This window comes from Pezoporus flaviventris, unplaced genomic scaffold (assembly GCF_033815535.1).
Source record: "Pezoporus flaviventris isolate CSIRO_AGI_PZ_B2104156 unplaced genomic scaffold, CSIRO_AGI_Pfla_v1 ptg000007l, whole genome shotgun sequence".
Taxonomy (NCBI): domain Eukaryota; kingdom Metazoa; phylum Chordata; class Aves; order Psittaciformes; family Psittacidae; genus Pezoporus; species Pezoporus flaviventris.
In genome coordinates, this window is record NW_026892555.1 from 76,075,129 (window position 1) to 76,093,943 (window position 18,815).

Below are 18,815 nucleotides of genomic sequence, written 5' to 3' on the forward strand. Positions count from 1 at the left end.
AACTGAAGGAAGGAAAGCATCATTTCTCCTCAGGAACTTGGAATGGCCATGCTGAAGGAGAAAGGCTAGTATTTCTTTGTGACTATGAAAACAAGCCTTGGCAACTTTCCAATAGAAGAACAGCTTTTAGAATGTCACTTTTGAATGCCTGCTCATGGTCTACCAAAGTGAAGCAGCTCAGGCTCTCAGCCAACACATTAACTCAGTCCAGTGGTGGAATTCTCCAGCAGGCAGCTGCACAACACTGCAGAGATGCTGAGTGCCATAGACAGACAGTAGGATTGCAGCCTTCAAGCACATACAGAAATTTTCAGAAAGAGCTTTGAAAATAAACATGAGATGCAAATTAATCACCCCTTGGAGCAATGAAAATTCCCACATGTATTTCAGTTTATAAATAAAGTTATTTAACTTTTTCAAGTAATTTTCTTGTTAATATCATAAAACGTATTCTCTAAAGCCCTCTTCCCCTTTAAGTGGGCCTACAGGAAAGATAGGGAGGGACTTTTTATCAGGGAGTGTAGTGATAGGATGAGGTTTAATGGTTTTAAACTGATAGAAGGTAGATTTAGATTTGAGATTAGGAAGAAGTTCTTTACTGTGAGGGTAGTGAGGCACTAGAAGAGATTGCCCAGAGAAACTGTGGCTGCCCCATCCCTGGCAGTGTTCAAGGCCAGGTTGAACAGGGCTTTGAGCAACCTGGTCTAGTGAAGTGCTCCTGCCCATGGCAGGGAAGTTGGAACTAGGTGATCTTTAAGCTCCCTTCCAACCCAAACCTGTTCACGATTCTATGATTCTCCTGAAGTGAATGGAATTAGGCCTTGATTACCAGAAAAAAAAAGTAAAAAAGACTGTAACTCCTGTTGAAGCAACTCGCTAGACCAAGAATCTTCCTGACTTCTGTCACAAGACTGGAAAAGGAGTAGTCAGCATAGTTACTGAGGGGAGTAGAGAAATAGTCACAGGTTTAATCTCATAGTCAAGGGTCACTTCCTTAGGGATTGATAGGTCAGAGGTAGCAATGGTTCAGTACTTAGATAACATGGCCAATTCATCCACAAAATTAGGAAAGGATGAAAAAACAGGGACAGAGTGACACAGGGACAGAGATATGGCTTTTTATTCACACCTCAGATATGCTAATTTCAGCTCAGAGGACATAGCACTGTGGAAATGCTAGATGATTTTTAAGTAAACAGACTTGAAGTTTGTACCTCTGAACCCAAATAAGGAAGAAAGAAAGTTTTTGGAGGTTATCCTGAGGACCTGATGCATTAGAGATGTACAATGAAGACAGATTCGCTTGTGTCATGTGATAAACACCAGGAGTAACTTTAAACTACTGAAACTATGTTCTCCTCTGAAATAGCCCAGGCTAGAAGACTGAAGTCCTTGGATCTTGTAGGTCTTAATTGCTCTGGCTAGGTTCACAGCAATTCTATTAACAAGATCTACAAAAGCATGAGGGAAAGGCACAGAGGAAAGATAAGTTTCTAAAATCCCCACAGCCGTAAACTCTGCAGTGAATGCACAGAAGATTTTCCACATTTATGAACACATTCAAGTACATGGTGACCATATTGACTCTCAGTGGAGAAACTCTGAAGTACACACATTTCCCTAGAATAACTATCAATTTCACATATTTTCTAGATCTTTTACCCAAGGGTATATGAAGGAAAGGACAAGACAGAGCAGAAGATTTTGAAAACCCCAATATGCATTTGGTGGTCTCTCTCCTCATACTGATTAGTGGATGATATTAAGATCTTGCCCTTAGGTTTGACATATAGCAGAAGGCATCTGTAATTAATCAAATTTCTATTTGGTGCAAGCATTCAGAAAGCAATGAGATGATAGACAATACTCTGTAAATGCTGCCTGAGGAGAAAGTGACCCTCTTTATTAAGTCTCAGGAGATTCGAAGTCATAATTTTACATTTAAATACAGGTGAAGTGTCTTTTTTGGAAGGTGACATCGAATTATTGGAATTTCCGATGATTCCTGTGGTCACTAAAGGAGGAGGCTATGTGGAGGACAATGTTGCAAATGCAGGAAAAGGCTGTAAGTCTCCTGTATTCTATTTGTGTTATTCTGACATGAACCAGTGAGCTCACATCAGCTGTTATGCTGATTCCTTCAAGTAAAATATGTGACATTGCCTTCCTCCTATGAAACAGCAGCCCTGAAATTGAGATGCAGAATTTAGTCATCCAAGGAGGAACACAAAGTGCTGGAAGTAATCACAAGCAGGTATATCGTAAATTGCAAATTGCTCAGATAATTGCAATGAAAGATACATAAAGCATTCCGTTAGGAAGTAGACTCTTTTTCTGTTCTTGCCTGGTGAGCAGAGAGAGCTTCCTTAGCCTGAGAGAAGGCATACTGAAGTTTACTCTAATTTTCTCCAGATACATAAGAGTTTTCAGACTGAGCACCAAACATCCAATTTGAACACGTTTATGGGACAAAAAAAAAATTAACAAATCTAAGTGCAATAGATGCAAAAGCTGTCTCACCAGCTGAACAATTTAAGAAAGAAGATAGCATGACTACAGTCATTTGGATGAAGCCCTGAAATGCAAACTGACCAACATTCAAGACCAAGAAACATTAAAAGGAATTTTTAAAATGAACCTAATAAAACTTCTCTTTGACAAATTATAGTTGTGGAAAAAACTGCAGTGGCACTTCACAGGACAGACAAGAAGAGAACTGGAAGAGAACTCAGGAGGTTATAGTGCTCAGGGCAGGCTACTTACACTGCCAAATAAGCATGAGCTAAGGAATCATAGACACAAGGTATAAAAGCAGCACACTATCACTTATTAGCAAGTTTTCACACTAAGAGACAGAAGCAGCATGCTGAAACAACCAGTACTTGGTTATAATGTTTTTCACTAATCTCTGTTGATAGTAATTAAGGACCCAAATAATCAGGATTTTTGGATGTAAGATAAAGATGAAAATTTGCATTTGAAAACTCACAAATCTTTCATCATTAAGTAAATTTCATCAATTTTAGGCTAGAAGATGAAGCTACTGGAAAAATACCCAATCAGTCAAAAAATGACAAAAGACAGTAACTCAAAGGCTCCTAAATGCAGGTCCCATACCATATCTTAAGCCTTGCATTGTTTACTTAGATATCCTAAGGATTTTTTTTTACTTAAAGATCCTAAGCACTTAAAACGACAGTAACTATATACATGTAGCAATCTAGATTCCCATTCACAATGCCTTTTAATTTTGGAAGTATATTTCCAATGCAATGTGTTGTAAATACATAATTTATGCTTATAATTTCAGTAATAACTGTTATTCAAGATATTTCCTCTGAAAAAAAAACCTTTCACCATGTCTCCTGTTAGTGAATTTTCCCCATGAAAATCTCAGGCTCAAAGAATCCACCTTTTTAATTGAAGTAGTTAAGCCACTATTAAATACACCAAGATAATAACATTTTTTAAATCTACATCTATACCTATGTCTATATATCTATATTTCTATCTTTCTATATATCTATATATCTATATATCTATATCATATATCTATATCCTGAATCTATGTGTCTTACCACTAGATCAGAATGGCACTTGTAGTTAAGACTTTATTTCAAAGTACCATTCACAGTTTACATTGCACTAACTGTTGCTTCACACCATTCAAGCAGTCAAACTGCTGTAAGCACAATTCACACATTTCCCAAAATAAATCAAGAAAACAATTGTTTTTTTTAATATGCTACAGGAAATAAAAGAGGAACATATGAGGGGCACACACCCACATACCTTTAATGCTCTTTTTTTTCTTTTTTTTTTAACATGCTCTGGTTTATTTATTTGTTGTAGGTGCTTGACTACCTTAGTATAAAACTACCTAAGAGAATGCAAAAGAATTAGTTTAAAAAGTCTATCTACACATTAGTACAAAACTGTTCTCTCTGATCTGACCAGCATTTCTTTGCCTAATCTATTTTCTACAGATAATCACCTATCTTAGATAGTGAGCACCAGAGTGGCTTGTCTGTTTCCCTGCAGGGTAGAACTGATGCTCCGACAAGAATAACAGATTTCCTGAGTTCTGCTAGTTGAGATGCCAACTTTGACCAAATGTTCCATCTAGCAAAGCAGGAAGACACAGAGAATCAGGAAAGCAGATCTTGTGTGTTTGCTGGTGGCACTCCAATTGTAGCAAAATCACAAATATTAGCTACACCTTCTAGATCACTGCTTCAATCTTGATCCATTCCAGCCAGCCAGAAAGCATAGTTTTTGCCATACAATGTTAAAATCTTAACAAGACTAGGAATAAACAAGTTTCTGAACTGAATCATAGCTTTCAAACAGGTGGTTTCCAAGTTTTGGCAGTTCTGACTTAAATCTCCCCCCCAGCCCCTCCTCACTCTCAGTTCTTTCATAGGACTCTCTAAAGTAAAATCAAACTTTTTCCCCTTTTGAGCTTCTATTTTCTGTGCACTTAATCCCTTTCTACTTCATCCTTCCAATTTCAGTTCTTTACTCTCTTTAGTCTCCCACGTTCCTTCCTGATGCTTTACCTCCCATGTTGATGACCACTTTGATATCTTAGATAAATGTCATCTGTCTTCATTAGACTAACAAGTATGCTTCAGTGTCAACAGCATAGATATAGTTGTATTACTTCTTACACCCTTTCTTTTATAAACATCTAGTTTTAGATACTTCTAGAGAGAAGTTACTAAAGTAGATAGACCTTTCAATCTGATACACTCTGAGTTTCAGTGACATGCACGAGGTAGATGCTGGTGATTATGGTCAACAGCCATTCATTGGTTTGATTAGCTTTTCACACATGTCTATTTCTAGTCTTTTGTTATTAGTTCTTCCTTATCCCTACCCAACTGTCACTGTGATATCAATGTGATAGAACCACTTCATTTGTTCATATATTATTATTTCATAATTTTCAGATCATTGGTACTGATGATTCTTCTTATCCCATTCCCTCTTAGCTGTCATTGGTTAGCAGTTCTCTCCATCCTTCTAAAGCTTGTACAGTTTTGTTCCTCCTTTCGACTGTAATGTCCATCTTGCGCTCCTTCAGCTCTGTATAGTAACAGCCATGTCTTTTGTTTCTAGGATGCTAGAAATGCACTAGTGGCCTGTTCACTGGCTCCATGATGAATTTGTTCCCTCCTCCGAACGGCTAACCAAATGTGTTTCTCAAGCTCGATTAACTTCTGTCTCCACACCTTTATGCTGTCTTTATTTTCCAACTCTCTACTCCTTTTACCCCTGTGTCTGTGCATTAATTACAAGAAAACAGAGGAAACATAAGACAACATGAAATTCATTACCCCTTAGCATTTTCCCTCTGGTGATTTCTATTTTGCATTTCTGTCCTTTCCATCAGTGGTGAAATTTTTACTGTCCTCTCTTTTCCCATAATTACTCCACTTTGCATCAGTGACATGATTCTGTCCTTCCTCCTGACCCACTCACACCAATTCTCTTTGTCAGTTTTTCATTTACCTTCAGTTCTTTCACAGAAAGTACACAGGAAATATATTTTGCCTTTTCCACCATAAAAAGAAAAAACACAAATTTAACACCATTGGTCTCTCCAACAGTCCTGATAGTCTTTATTTCTAAACTCATTAAGTATGTTACTTAGAACTGACTGTAATCACCACTAGTTCATATCACTGAAATCATTCAGAGTGTTTTGAATCAAAAGGTCTATCTACTCTAGTAACTTCTCCCTAGAAGTAGCCAAAAGTAGGTGCTTAGAAAAGCAAGAGTGCGAGAAGTACAATGACTATATCTATGCTGATGACTGACAGACCTACTTTTCTGTTTCAGGATTCTCTCTACTCTCAAAACTAAAATATTTGTCTGTTTCTACCACCGTTTGTACAAATCTTACCATACATTTAAGTTCATTAAAATCTCCAGGATCTTCACAGCCCAGCTTTCCTAAAGTAGTATGGATTTGTCCTTCAACCCATGAGGATTCTATAACCCATTAAATTTAAATACCTTTTTAGATCTTCCTGTTCACAGTATTTCTAAAGCTTGCAGGTGCTTTCTGTATAGCACTTCTAAGACTATTCATATATGAAAAATTAATTTTTCATCATCTCTTTCATCTTATATCTGCATTATTGCAACACAGCTTTTAAGCTCATGACAAATGCAATTTCCTCCATGACTACAAGACTGCTTGAAACACAACTTTTTTTTTAGTCCACTACTTTGACCATATTACTGCCCTTCTTTCTCCGTGTGTTGGTTCATCTCTTACCAATCACGTCAAATAAAACAAACTTGACTTGATTTTTTAAGTCCTTCCAGGCTTTTACTGACATTAATTACCTTCTAATGGCTACTCAGACATCGACTCTCATCTCTATTCTGTTCATTATAATTATCTCAGCCAAGTATTTAATTTTCTAACAGCCCTTCTATATTGCCTTCACATTCAAAGGGTGCCTGCAAAGATTCATTATTTCTTTTCAAGAGGCATCTTAAAACTCACCCCATTTGAGAGGCCAAAATCTCAGCGATTGATAGTTAAAAATAGTTAGTGTAGAGAGATCACTGGTTTTATATATCCCCATAGACTTGTCCCTTATCTCTTTTTCAAACTTTTTGTATTTTGTCCAAGACCGGGACAAACCTTTTTCTTTGTGTGCACCAACATGTTGAATAGCACAATGTATCCTCCTTGATCTTCATTACAGTAACAGCAACAATGTTAGTAGACTGTTGTTAGTACATAATGTAGTTTTAAAAGCTCCTTTGGAGATTTGAACCTTCTCCCTTTCTCCTTTTTAGTTATGCCTACAAAAAGTAAATGCTTTCATCCAGCTGAGCATAGTCATTAGCAACAACTTTTACTAAACATTTACTACATATTTTTTCTGTCCATTGGCCTCCATACTGAAGTATCTGGAGAACTTTTATACTTTTTAATATAACACACATACATGTGCATGCAATCTGCTACAGAGCCTCCAGCTCATGCTTAGCTAATTGATGCCAGTGAGATTACTCAGACGAGTAAGGACTACTCACATTAACAACACTTGAAAAAATAGAACCTGTAATTCACGAAACTATTGAACAGAGTATTTTTTATGCCGAATATCTCAAATGTTAGTAACACAATTTGGACCAACGAAAAGCACTGAACTCATGAGCCACATTACACCTCCAGTAACTACATACTTGCTTAAATGATGCTAAGAACAACCTTAATTTTTTGTCTGTATTAAGAAATCAGACTTAACAATGAAGTATTTACTCTTTGGAATAACTGGTCTGTGATTTTTTCTGATGTCAGAGAAGGTGCTGAATTGTCATGAAATTAGCTTTTAAATTAGCATACCAACCTACTGTATCGCTTTTGGAATAGGTCCAGCTTACTTGAAGTACCAGAAAATAATGTTTTAATGAACAGAAGCACAGGGCACATTAAATATCTAACATATTACTATTTTATGATAGATTAGAGTAACAGTCTAGAAAAGGTTATTCTTTAAGTATCTTTATTGCTTACTTTTATAGAAATGATGGGGTTTAGCACCAAAGTAAATTTTCTTAACCATTGCATGACTGTATCCCACTTTTAATCATTATTTCTTAATCTTACAAAAGAATTGGCATTCTTCAATATACATTCATGCAAGCCTAGTGAACTGATTTGCTAATAGCTTAATCATTAAATATAACCAATAAAAATAAAGCAATTGGTTTATATTTCCTTTGTGAAGGAAATCTGTACAAGTTATAAAGCTTAAACAATATAAAAAAATATTTCTGCTTGTGCTTTCTCCTTGTTAATTTAAAATGCAATTCTAAGTGGATCTCATTTCCATGTCAGACATGCTTATGAAAACAAGCTAAGAAAGTTGGGGCTGTTCAGCCTGAAGAACAGACGGCTGCATGGAGACTTCATAGCAGCCTTCCAGTATCTGAAGAGGGCCTACAAGGATGCTGCAGAGGAGGTCTTCATTAGGGACTGTTGTGATAGGACAAAGGATAAGGGGTTCAAACTTAAACAGGGGAAGTTTAGGTTAAGAAGTTCTTTGCAGTAAAGGTGGTGAGGCACTGGAACGGGTTGCCCAGGGAAGTTGTGAAGGCTCCATCCCTGGCAGTGTTCATGGCCAGGCTGGAGGGAGTCTTGGTGATATGGTTTACTTTGAGGATTCCCTGCCCATGGCAGGGGAGTTGGAACTTGATCTTAAGGTCCTTTCCAACCCTAACTATTTTATGATTCTGTGACTCTATGATTTAAAGTTTTCCCTTCATCTTTAAGTTGTTTAAAGGAAAGCTTCCAAAACTCCCTGCCCAAAGCAGTATTTGCTCCATCTCCTCTCACTATAACTCAGGGGAGAGGGTTCCGAGTTATTAATATAATCTTGCCTATTATTGGATCAAATTCCACCCTGCCAAGAGGAGAAAGTCCAGCAATGTGAACCTGTGCTTTCAGTAATGGACTAGTGCAAGGTTAAATAAATATTTCTGAGCTCATCCTGACAAGGACACTGAAAAAAATTTAAACCTGCATTTCTCTGTGAAACACCGTATCAAACCTCATCACTTGTTTGTGTGCTCACCTACCACTGTTAGCCCATTGGTTTGTTATTTTTTCCTGTGCTAAATGTCTATGTGTTTCCAGGATTGGATTCTTAAAAGTGATAAGTAGTAGCTGCTGAAATATACAAAGTGACACTGAAAAAATTTCTATTGGAATAATCACTTACCATAGTAAATTTTGTTCCTTGAATGTACTGCCTCCAAAGAGGCCCCCCTTTGGGATTACTTTCCCTGCCATGAAGCAACAGAAACCATAAAAAATGTTAGATATTAAATGGAATATTCGCATTTATTCCAGTGTTCTGGAAGAAAACATAGAAAAATCTCCTACTTCTTAACTCACTACACACTGTTACATTCCATAAATACAGGAGGTAAGAATGAACCTGAGGAGCTGGTGTAAATCTGCATAGAAAATTCACTGAGTAAAAGTCACTTTGTTAAACAGCATCCTTTTTCCCTCTTATGACACTGCCTACACAGATCTAATAAGTTAAATACTGGTAGAGACAATCCTAAGAACATGCACTTGGGCAGACTGCTATTAGTCATAGAAGACTGACCTACTACTGTCCAAACATTGTCTCTAATGTACTGTAGGAAGTCTTGCTTGTTTGGGAACTTTAAGTACATTGGCTACCTCAGTAAAGATGTGGTGAACTACTCCTATATTGAAATGGTCTAACTCTTGGATTTTATCAAATCTGAACAAAAAGTAACCTTAGAAAAACCTGCATAGTCAAGCAAATGCTTCAGAACTTGTCCAAAAGCTTAAACCAAGACGGCTCTTAAAAATCACCAGTACTATTATACTCAAGAATATGAGAGAGGAGCGAGGGCATTTTAGGACTGATCACCCTCATTAAAATACACAAATGACTGCAGTTTTGAGCCTTCCTTTTAGATTTTGGAACTGCAAGAGGAATATTCAGTGTAGGAGAACGAGAAAGGTATCACTGCATCTCTCCAAAGAGATGTGTGGCATTTTGGGTGTCAGGAGTTGACCAGAGAAATTTATGTCAAACTTATTATTTGAGTATGCAACTCCTTTAAATCTTTTTTTATGATATTTTGTCAGAATAAGAAAGGACAGACTTGAATAATTTACATTAAAAATGAAAGAGTTAAGAATAAATCAAGTATTTTTCAAGCTATCAAAGAAGAAACATGAATCTAGTCCCATCCTATCCTGTGTATCCACTCTCAGAAAAAAAAAAAACAAAATAGTGCCATAACTCATGAAGAGAATGGCATTTAACTTTTGCCTTTTTGGTTTCTTTCTGCTTCGGTCATAGCTTGGCTGAACATTGTCATCTACTCTGTCACTTACTGACACTTTCTTCTTTGCTTCTGTTTTTCACAGAAATTGAATTCAAACTCGGGCTTGATTCTGTTCTCCACAGATAGGTGTCTAGTGCCATTTCGGATGTCTTTTAATATCCCACTTAGCCTCCAGCTGTTCCAGAGTCTCTCATAAGTTGTGCCATATCTGCTGTCCTGTATGGGTATTTCGGCTACCTTGGGACATCTCAGATAGTATTAGATGCCTCTTTGCAGGCAACTGTGTCATATCTTTGCAGTCAAACGACTATTTTCAGAAACTACCATTGCAAACTGTTGCTAATATAACCTCTGCTAGGAAAAGGATGAGATTGCTATGGATACACAGGAAACAAAGATTTTTAAAGGGTTAAAAAAAAAAGCCAAAAGGATCAAACAGAATCCCATGCTAAACCACCAGATAAAGTCTATGTAGAAGCAGAATCTACCACCTTTATTTTCCGGAGTGTTCCACAAATCCATTACTTTTTTTACATCATAAAGGTCCTATCTAGGAAAGCTCATTAAAAGGTTTGCTTTGTGGATTCATAAAGAAAAACCTTCAAGTCACAACTGTCTTCAAAAGTACTTGTACCTAATCTGAAGAACTGTAAGCAAATACTACAGACATCCTCTACACCCAAGGAATGCTTATCACGTTCACACAACTGCCATTACCATCCAAGCATGTCTTTTCTATAAAACTCCAATCAAACTCGGGCACAGAAAAATGACCCAAGTGCTCTTGCCTTCGAGAGCTCCATCATCTCTAAGCTCACAGAATCAAAACTAAAACCAGATACAATTATCTTACTAACGTGTTCCTCAGATGTTATGAAACACAATTTCTGGGATCAGATTTTAAGCCTCTAAAAAATTCTGATATGCAAAGTGGTATTAAGGCTTCTCTAACAGGTCTGCTGAAGCTTTGAGTTTCCCCTCCCCTCTCCCCAAACATGCTACCACTATAATATTCTAACTTCCAGCTGCATATTGTGATAGTGTTAAAAGGGAGATGTGGAAAATGTTACTGCACATTTCAGCTTCTGAAAAACAAACAAAACTTAAAGAACATTCTGCTATTGTGGATCATGCCAAGACTGAAAAGTCAACTCCATTTACTTTTTTACGGTATATAAATGCGCAGGCAACAGTTTCCCTTGCCTCTCTCCTCTGGACCCCAGGCTGGAATGAATGAATGAAATCAACCTCTGACTGAATCTTTAGCAAATCTTTAGAACCTTTAGACATGTTTGAAGTTTAGAAAGTGAATCAGGGAGATTCAGGTTATTCTGTTATGTCTCAGTATGACTTATCTAATTACAGAATTTCACAACCTCTGAAGACCACTTCTGTGGCAAGCCAAATGCTAGAAGAACATAACAATCAAATGACTGCATGTTTTAATATGTCTTAACATACTAAAATAATCTTAACAATTAGCTTCAAGTGGGTGTTGGTGCATTTTCCAAAAACCTTGAAATAAACATAAGAATCATTTTGGTCTTAAAAATAACTGGAAAACCACATTTTTAAAAGAAAAAACAACCAAGCAAACAAACAAAAAATGCAAACAAACAAAAAAATGAATTACCTGGCAAGGCTTTTTCATTTTAATTGCTATAACATGGTATCTGTAACAGCAGAGTTCACAGGTCCATGATCCTCTTTCACTTATCCACTTTAACAGGCAAAGCTGATGTGTGTATCGTACTGACCCATCACAGCGGCAAGGATTTAACAGTTCACCCTGAAAAGGCAACACAGAAACATTAATTTTAAAGGAATCTTTTCTATACAGGTATATTCCCTACCAAACTCTTTAGTGGTCTGTAGCAATGAACTGGTCTCAATTTCAATACGTGAAAAACCATGTATTTTTGGCCATAAAAATGGTCACAAATTAAATTGTCTTAAAACTATCCAGGTACTCCTAATGAGACAAAGCCAGATAACTGTCTATGCATAGGTGAAGTGAAAGATTACTGTGCATCAAGCAATAGAAGCATTAGCCCTTTCAGATACCTCAGATAGTACCCAAAGTGGTTATGCATTTCTCCAACAGTTATTTGCAGTCATCACAAGGAAAGAAATGGGTGACATCACAGAGAGCCCTGCTCTTGGAGCATGGCTCTGTGCTTGTACAGCCAGACAGCCCCAAATGATGTAACTGAACACTTCCCCCAGCAGTGCACCTATTTCTAGATTATACAGATCAGCTATTCTCTTCTTTCCTTGAGAAGATTTTGCTTAGCTCAACTACAAGACAAACTATAAAGCGCTAGTTATAGAACCATTGCTGATATTGTGTATTGTCTGTAATGAAGAAGATACTTGGAGGTCTTCTCAACATTATCTGTAAGCTAACACTCTCATTTTAAAGTCTAACAGAAACCTGAGAGATTCGTACTGTTCAAAGTCCCTGAGGGGAGATCCAGCGAGCGCGAAGGCACGATGATGCACAGTGTGCAAGCCATCCATCGCAATCTCTGAATTCTCCCAAAGCTCTGCGCCGACTCAGAATTGCCCCAAGCGTTTGTCACAGCTGAGGCTGGCTGTCCGTTCGGCCGCCGACACAGCAGAGGGCTGCTCCAGCAGGGCATGTCTGCAGGGGGCTCTCCCCCGGGGCAAGCAGCGGCTCTCGGCCTCTCGGGCAGCGGGGCGGGGACCGGGCTGGAGGCGCCGAGCCCTGTCCGCGGTGCTGATCGCTACCCGCTGCCTCCGGGAGTAGCGGGCATCGGTGAGAGGGGTCGGTCCGTCCGCTCCGCGCCCGCCCGCCTGCCCGGCTCTCCTCACCTGCTCGGGGCCCTGGAAGCAGATCTTGCAGATAGGGCCGGCCCCGCCGGGGTGGCTGCCGCTGCCGCTCTCGCTGCTGCACACCGAGCGGGTCTCGGGCTTGTCGCCGCCGGCGGCCCCCGCCTCCGAGCCGCCCCTCCGGCCTTCGCCGGTGCTGGGGCCACCGCTTTCTCCCTCCTCTGGGGTGTCCCCGCTCCCCTCCCCTGCTCCGGCCGGCAGCTCCAGCGGGGCGCTGGGGTCTCGCTGCGGCTCCGCGGGAGGGAGGACGACACTCCCCCCGGCGCAGCTCATGGCCCGGGGCACCCGCTCACCCGGGGCGGGGACGGCCGAAAGCGACGGATGGCGGCGGGGCGGGGTGGGGATGTATGGAAAGAGAGCGGCTGGGGTGCCCTTCACGCTGCCAGCGGCCGGGAAGGTGATCCGGCTGGCGGAGCGCGACGAAGGGAGGCGGCGGACAGCCAGAGCCGCCCCGGCGGCGTGTGCGTGTGAGTGATCGTGAGTGCGGCGCTGCAGGGGGGTGTGTGCGGGGAGGAGGAGGGAGGCCGGGCCCGCCCGTGTGTCTGGAGGCGGCGGGGCGGAGCGGGTAGGAAGAGGGGCAGGGCCGGCGGGGTCCAGCCGCCAACGGTCGCCCCCGAGCGAGGGACCGCTACCCGGAGAGAGCTGCGGCGGGAGGGGAGATGAGGGGAGGCGAGAGTCGGGCACTGCAACCGCTGCGGTCCCGCAGCGCCGAGGCGCCTCTTCCGCCCTGCTCTGGGTCTCCGGGAAGCCGCCACCCCAGCGCCCTCCCGGCCCCGCCAGCCCCTTCCCTCCCCTGGCAGCCAGAGGGGCATCTGCAGCTCCCTGTACCCTCTCCCTCAGCACCGGCTCCTCACACGGCTACCCCCTCCTGCCTCGCACTGGGCGCTGTCCTTCCTCCGCGCCCCCCGCCTCGGCCCAGGGTCTGGCCCCAGCCGAGGGCAGTGGCAGAGGGTTTCTCTCGCCCTGCCCGTGCACAGACGCCGATCCCGATGGCGGTCACGGCACCCCAGTGCCCACAGGGCTCCTCGGCCTGGCGCCCCAGTGCCAGGGGACCCGGGCCCTTAAGGGATCTTTTCACTTTATCGGGGGGTTTTGCTGCGGAAGGTTGCACTTGTGAAAGCTCAGCAGAGCAAGTACTCAACAGTTGTTCTTTGGGTGTGAAACTGTAGTCCTAGGCTTTTGTGGCTGGCATTTTTTACTGCTTTTTTTCCCCAAACTCATTACATCACCTTATTTTCAAAATTAAATCTGCTAAAAGCATCATGATCAAATACCTTCTAAAAAAAAGCAAGCATTCAGTGGTTAGAAATTCGTTAAAGTTTGGCTGGGGCTGCTAAAGGGAAGCATGTGTGAATTTCAGCATCGAGTATAACACCAGCGCACATTTCATCTCGTGAAAATGACAGCAACTGTCTGCGCGGGGAAAGAGAATTAAAAAAACCTCAAGAAACAATTGTGAAGCCATATGCTCTCCCATAGCCACATTTAGATCCAGAGCGTGATGAAATCACCCATCTTCTTCACTGGCTGCTTCATACATAGTCTCAAGATGAGGGCGGACCTGGGTGAGCTCAGCTGCTGCCTTCACCAGCCACGTGTTGGTAGTAGTGGTTTTCTTGGTATGGACATTTTATCAGGACACCAAAGAAGAATACAGAACCGAAACAGGACTCCTCAGTGCTCATCATGTATCCATCTCTCTGGAGAAGCTTGCTGAGCGTACAAGGTCATGGTCTGACCTCTCAGCCTGGCTGGAGACCAGTTTGGGCATTATGCTACTTGTGGGAAAGCAGCAGCACCCTGTTGCAGGAGAGTGATGTTCAAAGTTATTGGGGCAAGTTGCAGTTAAAGTTTCACCCTTTTGGTGTTCCTGTGGTCAGCATCTATTATGGAGGCCATGTGATACATACACTAAGAACAAAGAACACCACCGCTGCGTACATCTTTGCTCTAAAAAAGTGCATATTCAGATATGCAATAGTGGAATAAGAGATATCATTATACCCTTTCTCATCAATGACTAATGCCCATCTTCATGAAGATCTTCCTTCTGGTGGCTCTGCATTAGCACTGGCCATTTAGCTTGGCATTAGGACAAGATGCTCCAACCCTAAAAATACTTTTGTTCACAAAGTGGTTGTTGAGTAGGTAAGTAACATGGATTCATCCAGATTTGGTAATGTAAACCAAAAAATGTCACATTGACATTGACATTTTTACAAGCTACAGACACGTATAATTTTTTTTCTTAGCAAATAGGTGTTGCCAGAAAGACTAAACAGAATTGGAGACAGAATTAATCAAATAGAAGAAAATTATAAGAAAAGAAGGGGCAATCACAACCAATGAAAAACCAGGAAATGTCAAAACACCCAGATGAGTACAAAATACCAGGTAGAAGAGAACTAAGGCAGCAGCAGAAGGAAAAGACAGTGGAACTAAAGTAGTGAAGAAGTAAGTGAATGCTAAGACCTTACTCATCTGCACCAGAGGAATACAGTATGCCCCTGCCATTTGCTGTATGGGGGGGGGTTATGCCATTTTTCTTTCTCATCCTTTTGTTTGTCAGCAAAAAATTCAGTAAATAACATGGCTTTAGGAAAAGATATAAAGAGAAGATAAAAATGTCAACACAAAAATGGAATGGCTCCCTAGTGACGGAAAGATAGACTTGACTATAAAGAATAATAGAGTGTGTTAAGAAGGTCAATTCTTTCTACTGAATCTTGCCCAAAATAAATGTGTAACACGACTTAAAAGGGAAGACATCTAATATGAATTAGAAGAATTTTTCTTTCACATGCATGCAATTAATTTGGAGAGCTGTTTGCGAGCGGGTATTCCACAGACATGAGTTTTTTAACACATCGCCTGTTTGCATGTCTACCAACAGCTACTGGCACAGTAGCTAAAGCTATAGATCCCCGTGTTTCAGAGTACATGAGAGTTGTTGGGCATGCTGGGTGGGGGTGGGAGGAGATGCCGGCAAAAGAGCAGAAGGGGTGGAGAACATTCTATAACACAGCCTCCAACCATGGTAGCGTTCAGCCTTCTGCTGAGCGAGAGAGGGGGACAGGAGCCAAAACCAAAGATGGAAACAGAAAGAAAAAAGATTTAAGGCAGGAAAGGATATTCTGCTTCGTAACAGCAGTAGTGTAGGTGGTTGGTTGGGAGAAAGAAAAAGAGAGAAGCTGAAAACAGGAAGAAGTAATTTGTGATTAAGAGAGTGAGCTGGAGCTGATGGGATTTATGTTCATGCACAGCTTTGCTGCACACCCCTTGAACAACCTTGGGCAAATGACCTCAAGTGGATTGAACATAGTCACCTGGTACCTACACACAGGCAGCAAGTCATACTGCCAGCCAGGTGTCCAACAGCCTCCCAAGGACTGTGGCACTCAACTTCTCTTTTGGGAACAGCAGGACATTCAAACTGGCACTAGGCTCCCAGTTGCAGGCACATCTCCCTTAGTCTCTCCCTCTGTCTTGTTCTCTATGTAAAACTAAAACAGTGTTTGCGTTCTCTATTCTTATTCCTGCCTCTTCCATTAGAATCCGCAGTATTTTACTGGCAGATTCAGGACATATTTGTACAGTCTTGATCTTGGCTGAGGTACCTAGGCATTATAACAAGACAAATAAGGAGCAGTGATCCAGATAAAAATAACACTGAGGTAATAAGGCTGTGGGGCAGTGAAATGAATAGAAGTTTCAGCAAGCAATGGAAAAGGCAGAAGAATCACAGCCCCTGAGAGAATGGAAGTTGTCTCTCCTCTATTTTCCTCTCAGTTCTACTCCAGGTACATTCTTTTTCCCACTACGCCAGTTCAGCACTATGCAATTTTTTCCTCCAAATAAAATAATGGAAACTCAAGCAAGTATTGCTGTATGGGCTTTCCGGTTTTTTTTGTTTTTTTTTTTTTTACCTGAAGACACACAGCTTAGTAGAATATCCAGAAAGAAAAAACAGAGGAAGGTGTTTGAACAGTGGGAAAAGGTTCAGGGAGTGGACAGAACAGTTTGTTTGTTTTTTTTTTAATTGTTATCAAGATAAACATTATGTAAGGAAGACGTTGCACAGGAATAATGTATGCAGGTAACATACTACTCGGGGGATGTTAAAAGAATGGAAGCACTGTGCTACTGCATATTTAGAAACCAACCCTGTTCTTTTTTTTCTCAGAAAGTTCCATGATGCATTGGCCTTCACCATAAATGCAGTGACGGAACAGCTCAGTGATGGGTTTGTTCCATTTTGCTGCTTCCTGTATTCCTGAGCAAAACAAGATGATACAGTTTTAAAATATTAATAAAGAAGTAAAGAAAGTAATTGCCAGTGTATTACATTCAAAACAATATGAGACAGTGGAAAGTGGAATTTACTTAAATAATAATACAGACATATAATTATTCTATTTACTGAATAGCGTGTATATGTTCCCTTCAGAATAAAACTCAGGATAGCAGAGATCACCTGTAAGCAAAAATAGGGCATTTTGGCTGTAAGTAAATGCTTCGGTTTAATTCTAAATGCATTTTACATTTAATGCAACATAAAATGTGCTTCTGAGTAGTATCCCCACCTGTCAAATTTCCATGTTCAACTTTACTAGTCTAAAAGATCTGCACAGATGGTTAATAGCCATGCTATTGACTGTGTCTATTATTTGCTGGCTCGCTGAACGTGCCTGATTTTTGTTATGAGCACATGGTGATCCTGCAGCTAAAGCTTTTATGGTTATGTCAAACAATTAAAACTTCATGCAGACAAAAAACTATTTTCTAACAAAAATCTTTATTTTCACATTGCTCTCTTGCTTTTTTGGAAATGCATACCTAGGTTCCTCTCTAACCCGGTACTGCTAAACACTGATATATCTCCACATAGCAAAAGTTCCTGTGAGAGTTGCCTTTAAGCTGAGCTTCTGCCATTTGACCCCCACATCAGCTACACCTCCTGCTACGTCACAGACTGTGCCTGACCATGGCCATGCCAACCTGGGCCCACCTATGGGACCACATTCCATCCTGGCCTCATCCCCATCCCCAGTGAGGTGTCTGATGCCCAGGGCTGGGGCTGCCCCAGTGTTCCCCTGCTGCCCTGCCTGCCAGGCCCTGCCATCATCTACCCAGTGAGCCCCCAACACTCCTGGTACAGGAGCCCACAGTGCCCTGGCAGTTCTCTGTAGAGCCTTCTCTTCTGTATTGTCCAAGAAATGGTGATTGGCATTCTTTTCTTTTTACAGGAGACTTATGAAAACATGCACCTGCTAACTTTCTGATGTGCTTTCATGAATGGCAACATAAAAGTTTAAACTCTTTATTTTCATATAATTTTTATTCCTCAAACATTATCACACCATTCATAATGACTATGTTTTACCTGCTGAATTCCTGTGTTACTTGCCAATACACTGTTTTTCTTCAGAGCTGATAAGTAGTTTCAACTGTTTTAAAAATAAATTATGATTAATTTTTCTCCACCATGAAATACAGTTTCCTGTGAAATATTGTCTCCTTTTTGATCTTTAGTTGTTTGGAAGGGAGTTTTAACATTTTCCCATTTACCCGTTGTTGAGGGGGAAAAAGCTTAGTATGACTACCAGAATGAGGTAATCTTTGTTTGCAAATAAATTTAGTTCCTTGGTTTATTTTGGAAATAGATCAGCTGTCACAGATTCTAGAGGGCGGCATCACTGAGTTAAGTTTATTGAAACAGAAATGACAGAATGTCGATTAGCTTTTCCATTACATGTTATGTGAACAAAAGCTACTGTGCAAAGCCAAAGTGGATTTATTTTAGTATCAGCTGTACAGATCCTTTTTTATCTGGTTACAAGGAAATGAAAAATAAACTATATATATATAAAAGCACTTTTCCTTGGATTTTCTTGCCTGTAAGGATCAGAATGACTAATATGTAGTACACGCAACCTCAAACCTTGAAAAGTAGTGGTGAGACATCAAAACAGATATAACAGCTTCCCAAGCCCTTGCCTATTGGCTTTTACTCCATTCTGCATGCCGCCAGTGTGTGTCTGACAACTTAAAAAGTTGCAAGCTGTCCAGTGTTTGTAGCAAGGCAGCGAAATGTGGCT

At 40.8% G+C, this 18,815-nt stretch overlaps 1 protein-coding gene and 1 long non-coding RNA gene across 2 annotated transcripts in view; one reads left to right on the forward strand and one right to left on the reverse strand.

Annotated features, from left to right (window-relative positions):
* The window catches only part of MARCHF11 (membrane associated ring-CH-type finger 11), a 33,022-nt gene extending 19,706 nt beyond the window's left edge, over positions 1 to 13,316 (reverse strand). Inside the window, exons 1-2 of the mRNA XM_061449245.1 lie at positions 12,700 to 13,316; positions 11,498 to 11,653 (exon numbers count right to left, since the gene is read on the reverse strand). Of these exons, the coding sequence (XP_061305229.1) occupies positions 11,498 to 11,653; positions 12,700 to 12,990 (447 nt within the window). The 5' untranslated portion in view covers positions 12,991 to 13,316. The remainder of the gene's footprint in view (positions 1 to 11,497; positions 11,654 to 12,699) is intronic.
* A 1,263-nt stretch (positions 13,317 to 14,579) lies between these two features.
* LOC133266407 (uncharacterized) lies at positions 14,580 to 16,591 on the forward strand. The gene is made up of 2 exons (XR_009742380.1): positions 14,580 to 14,865; positions 16,270 to 16,591. It is a non-coding gene; the product is annotated as an uncharacterized LOC133266407 (long non-coding RNA).
* The last annotated feature ends 2,224 nt before the right edge of the window (positions 16,592 to 18,815 follow it).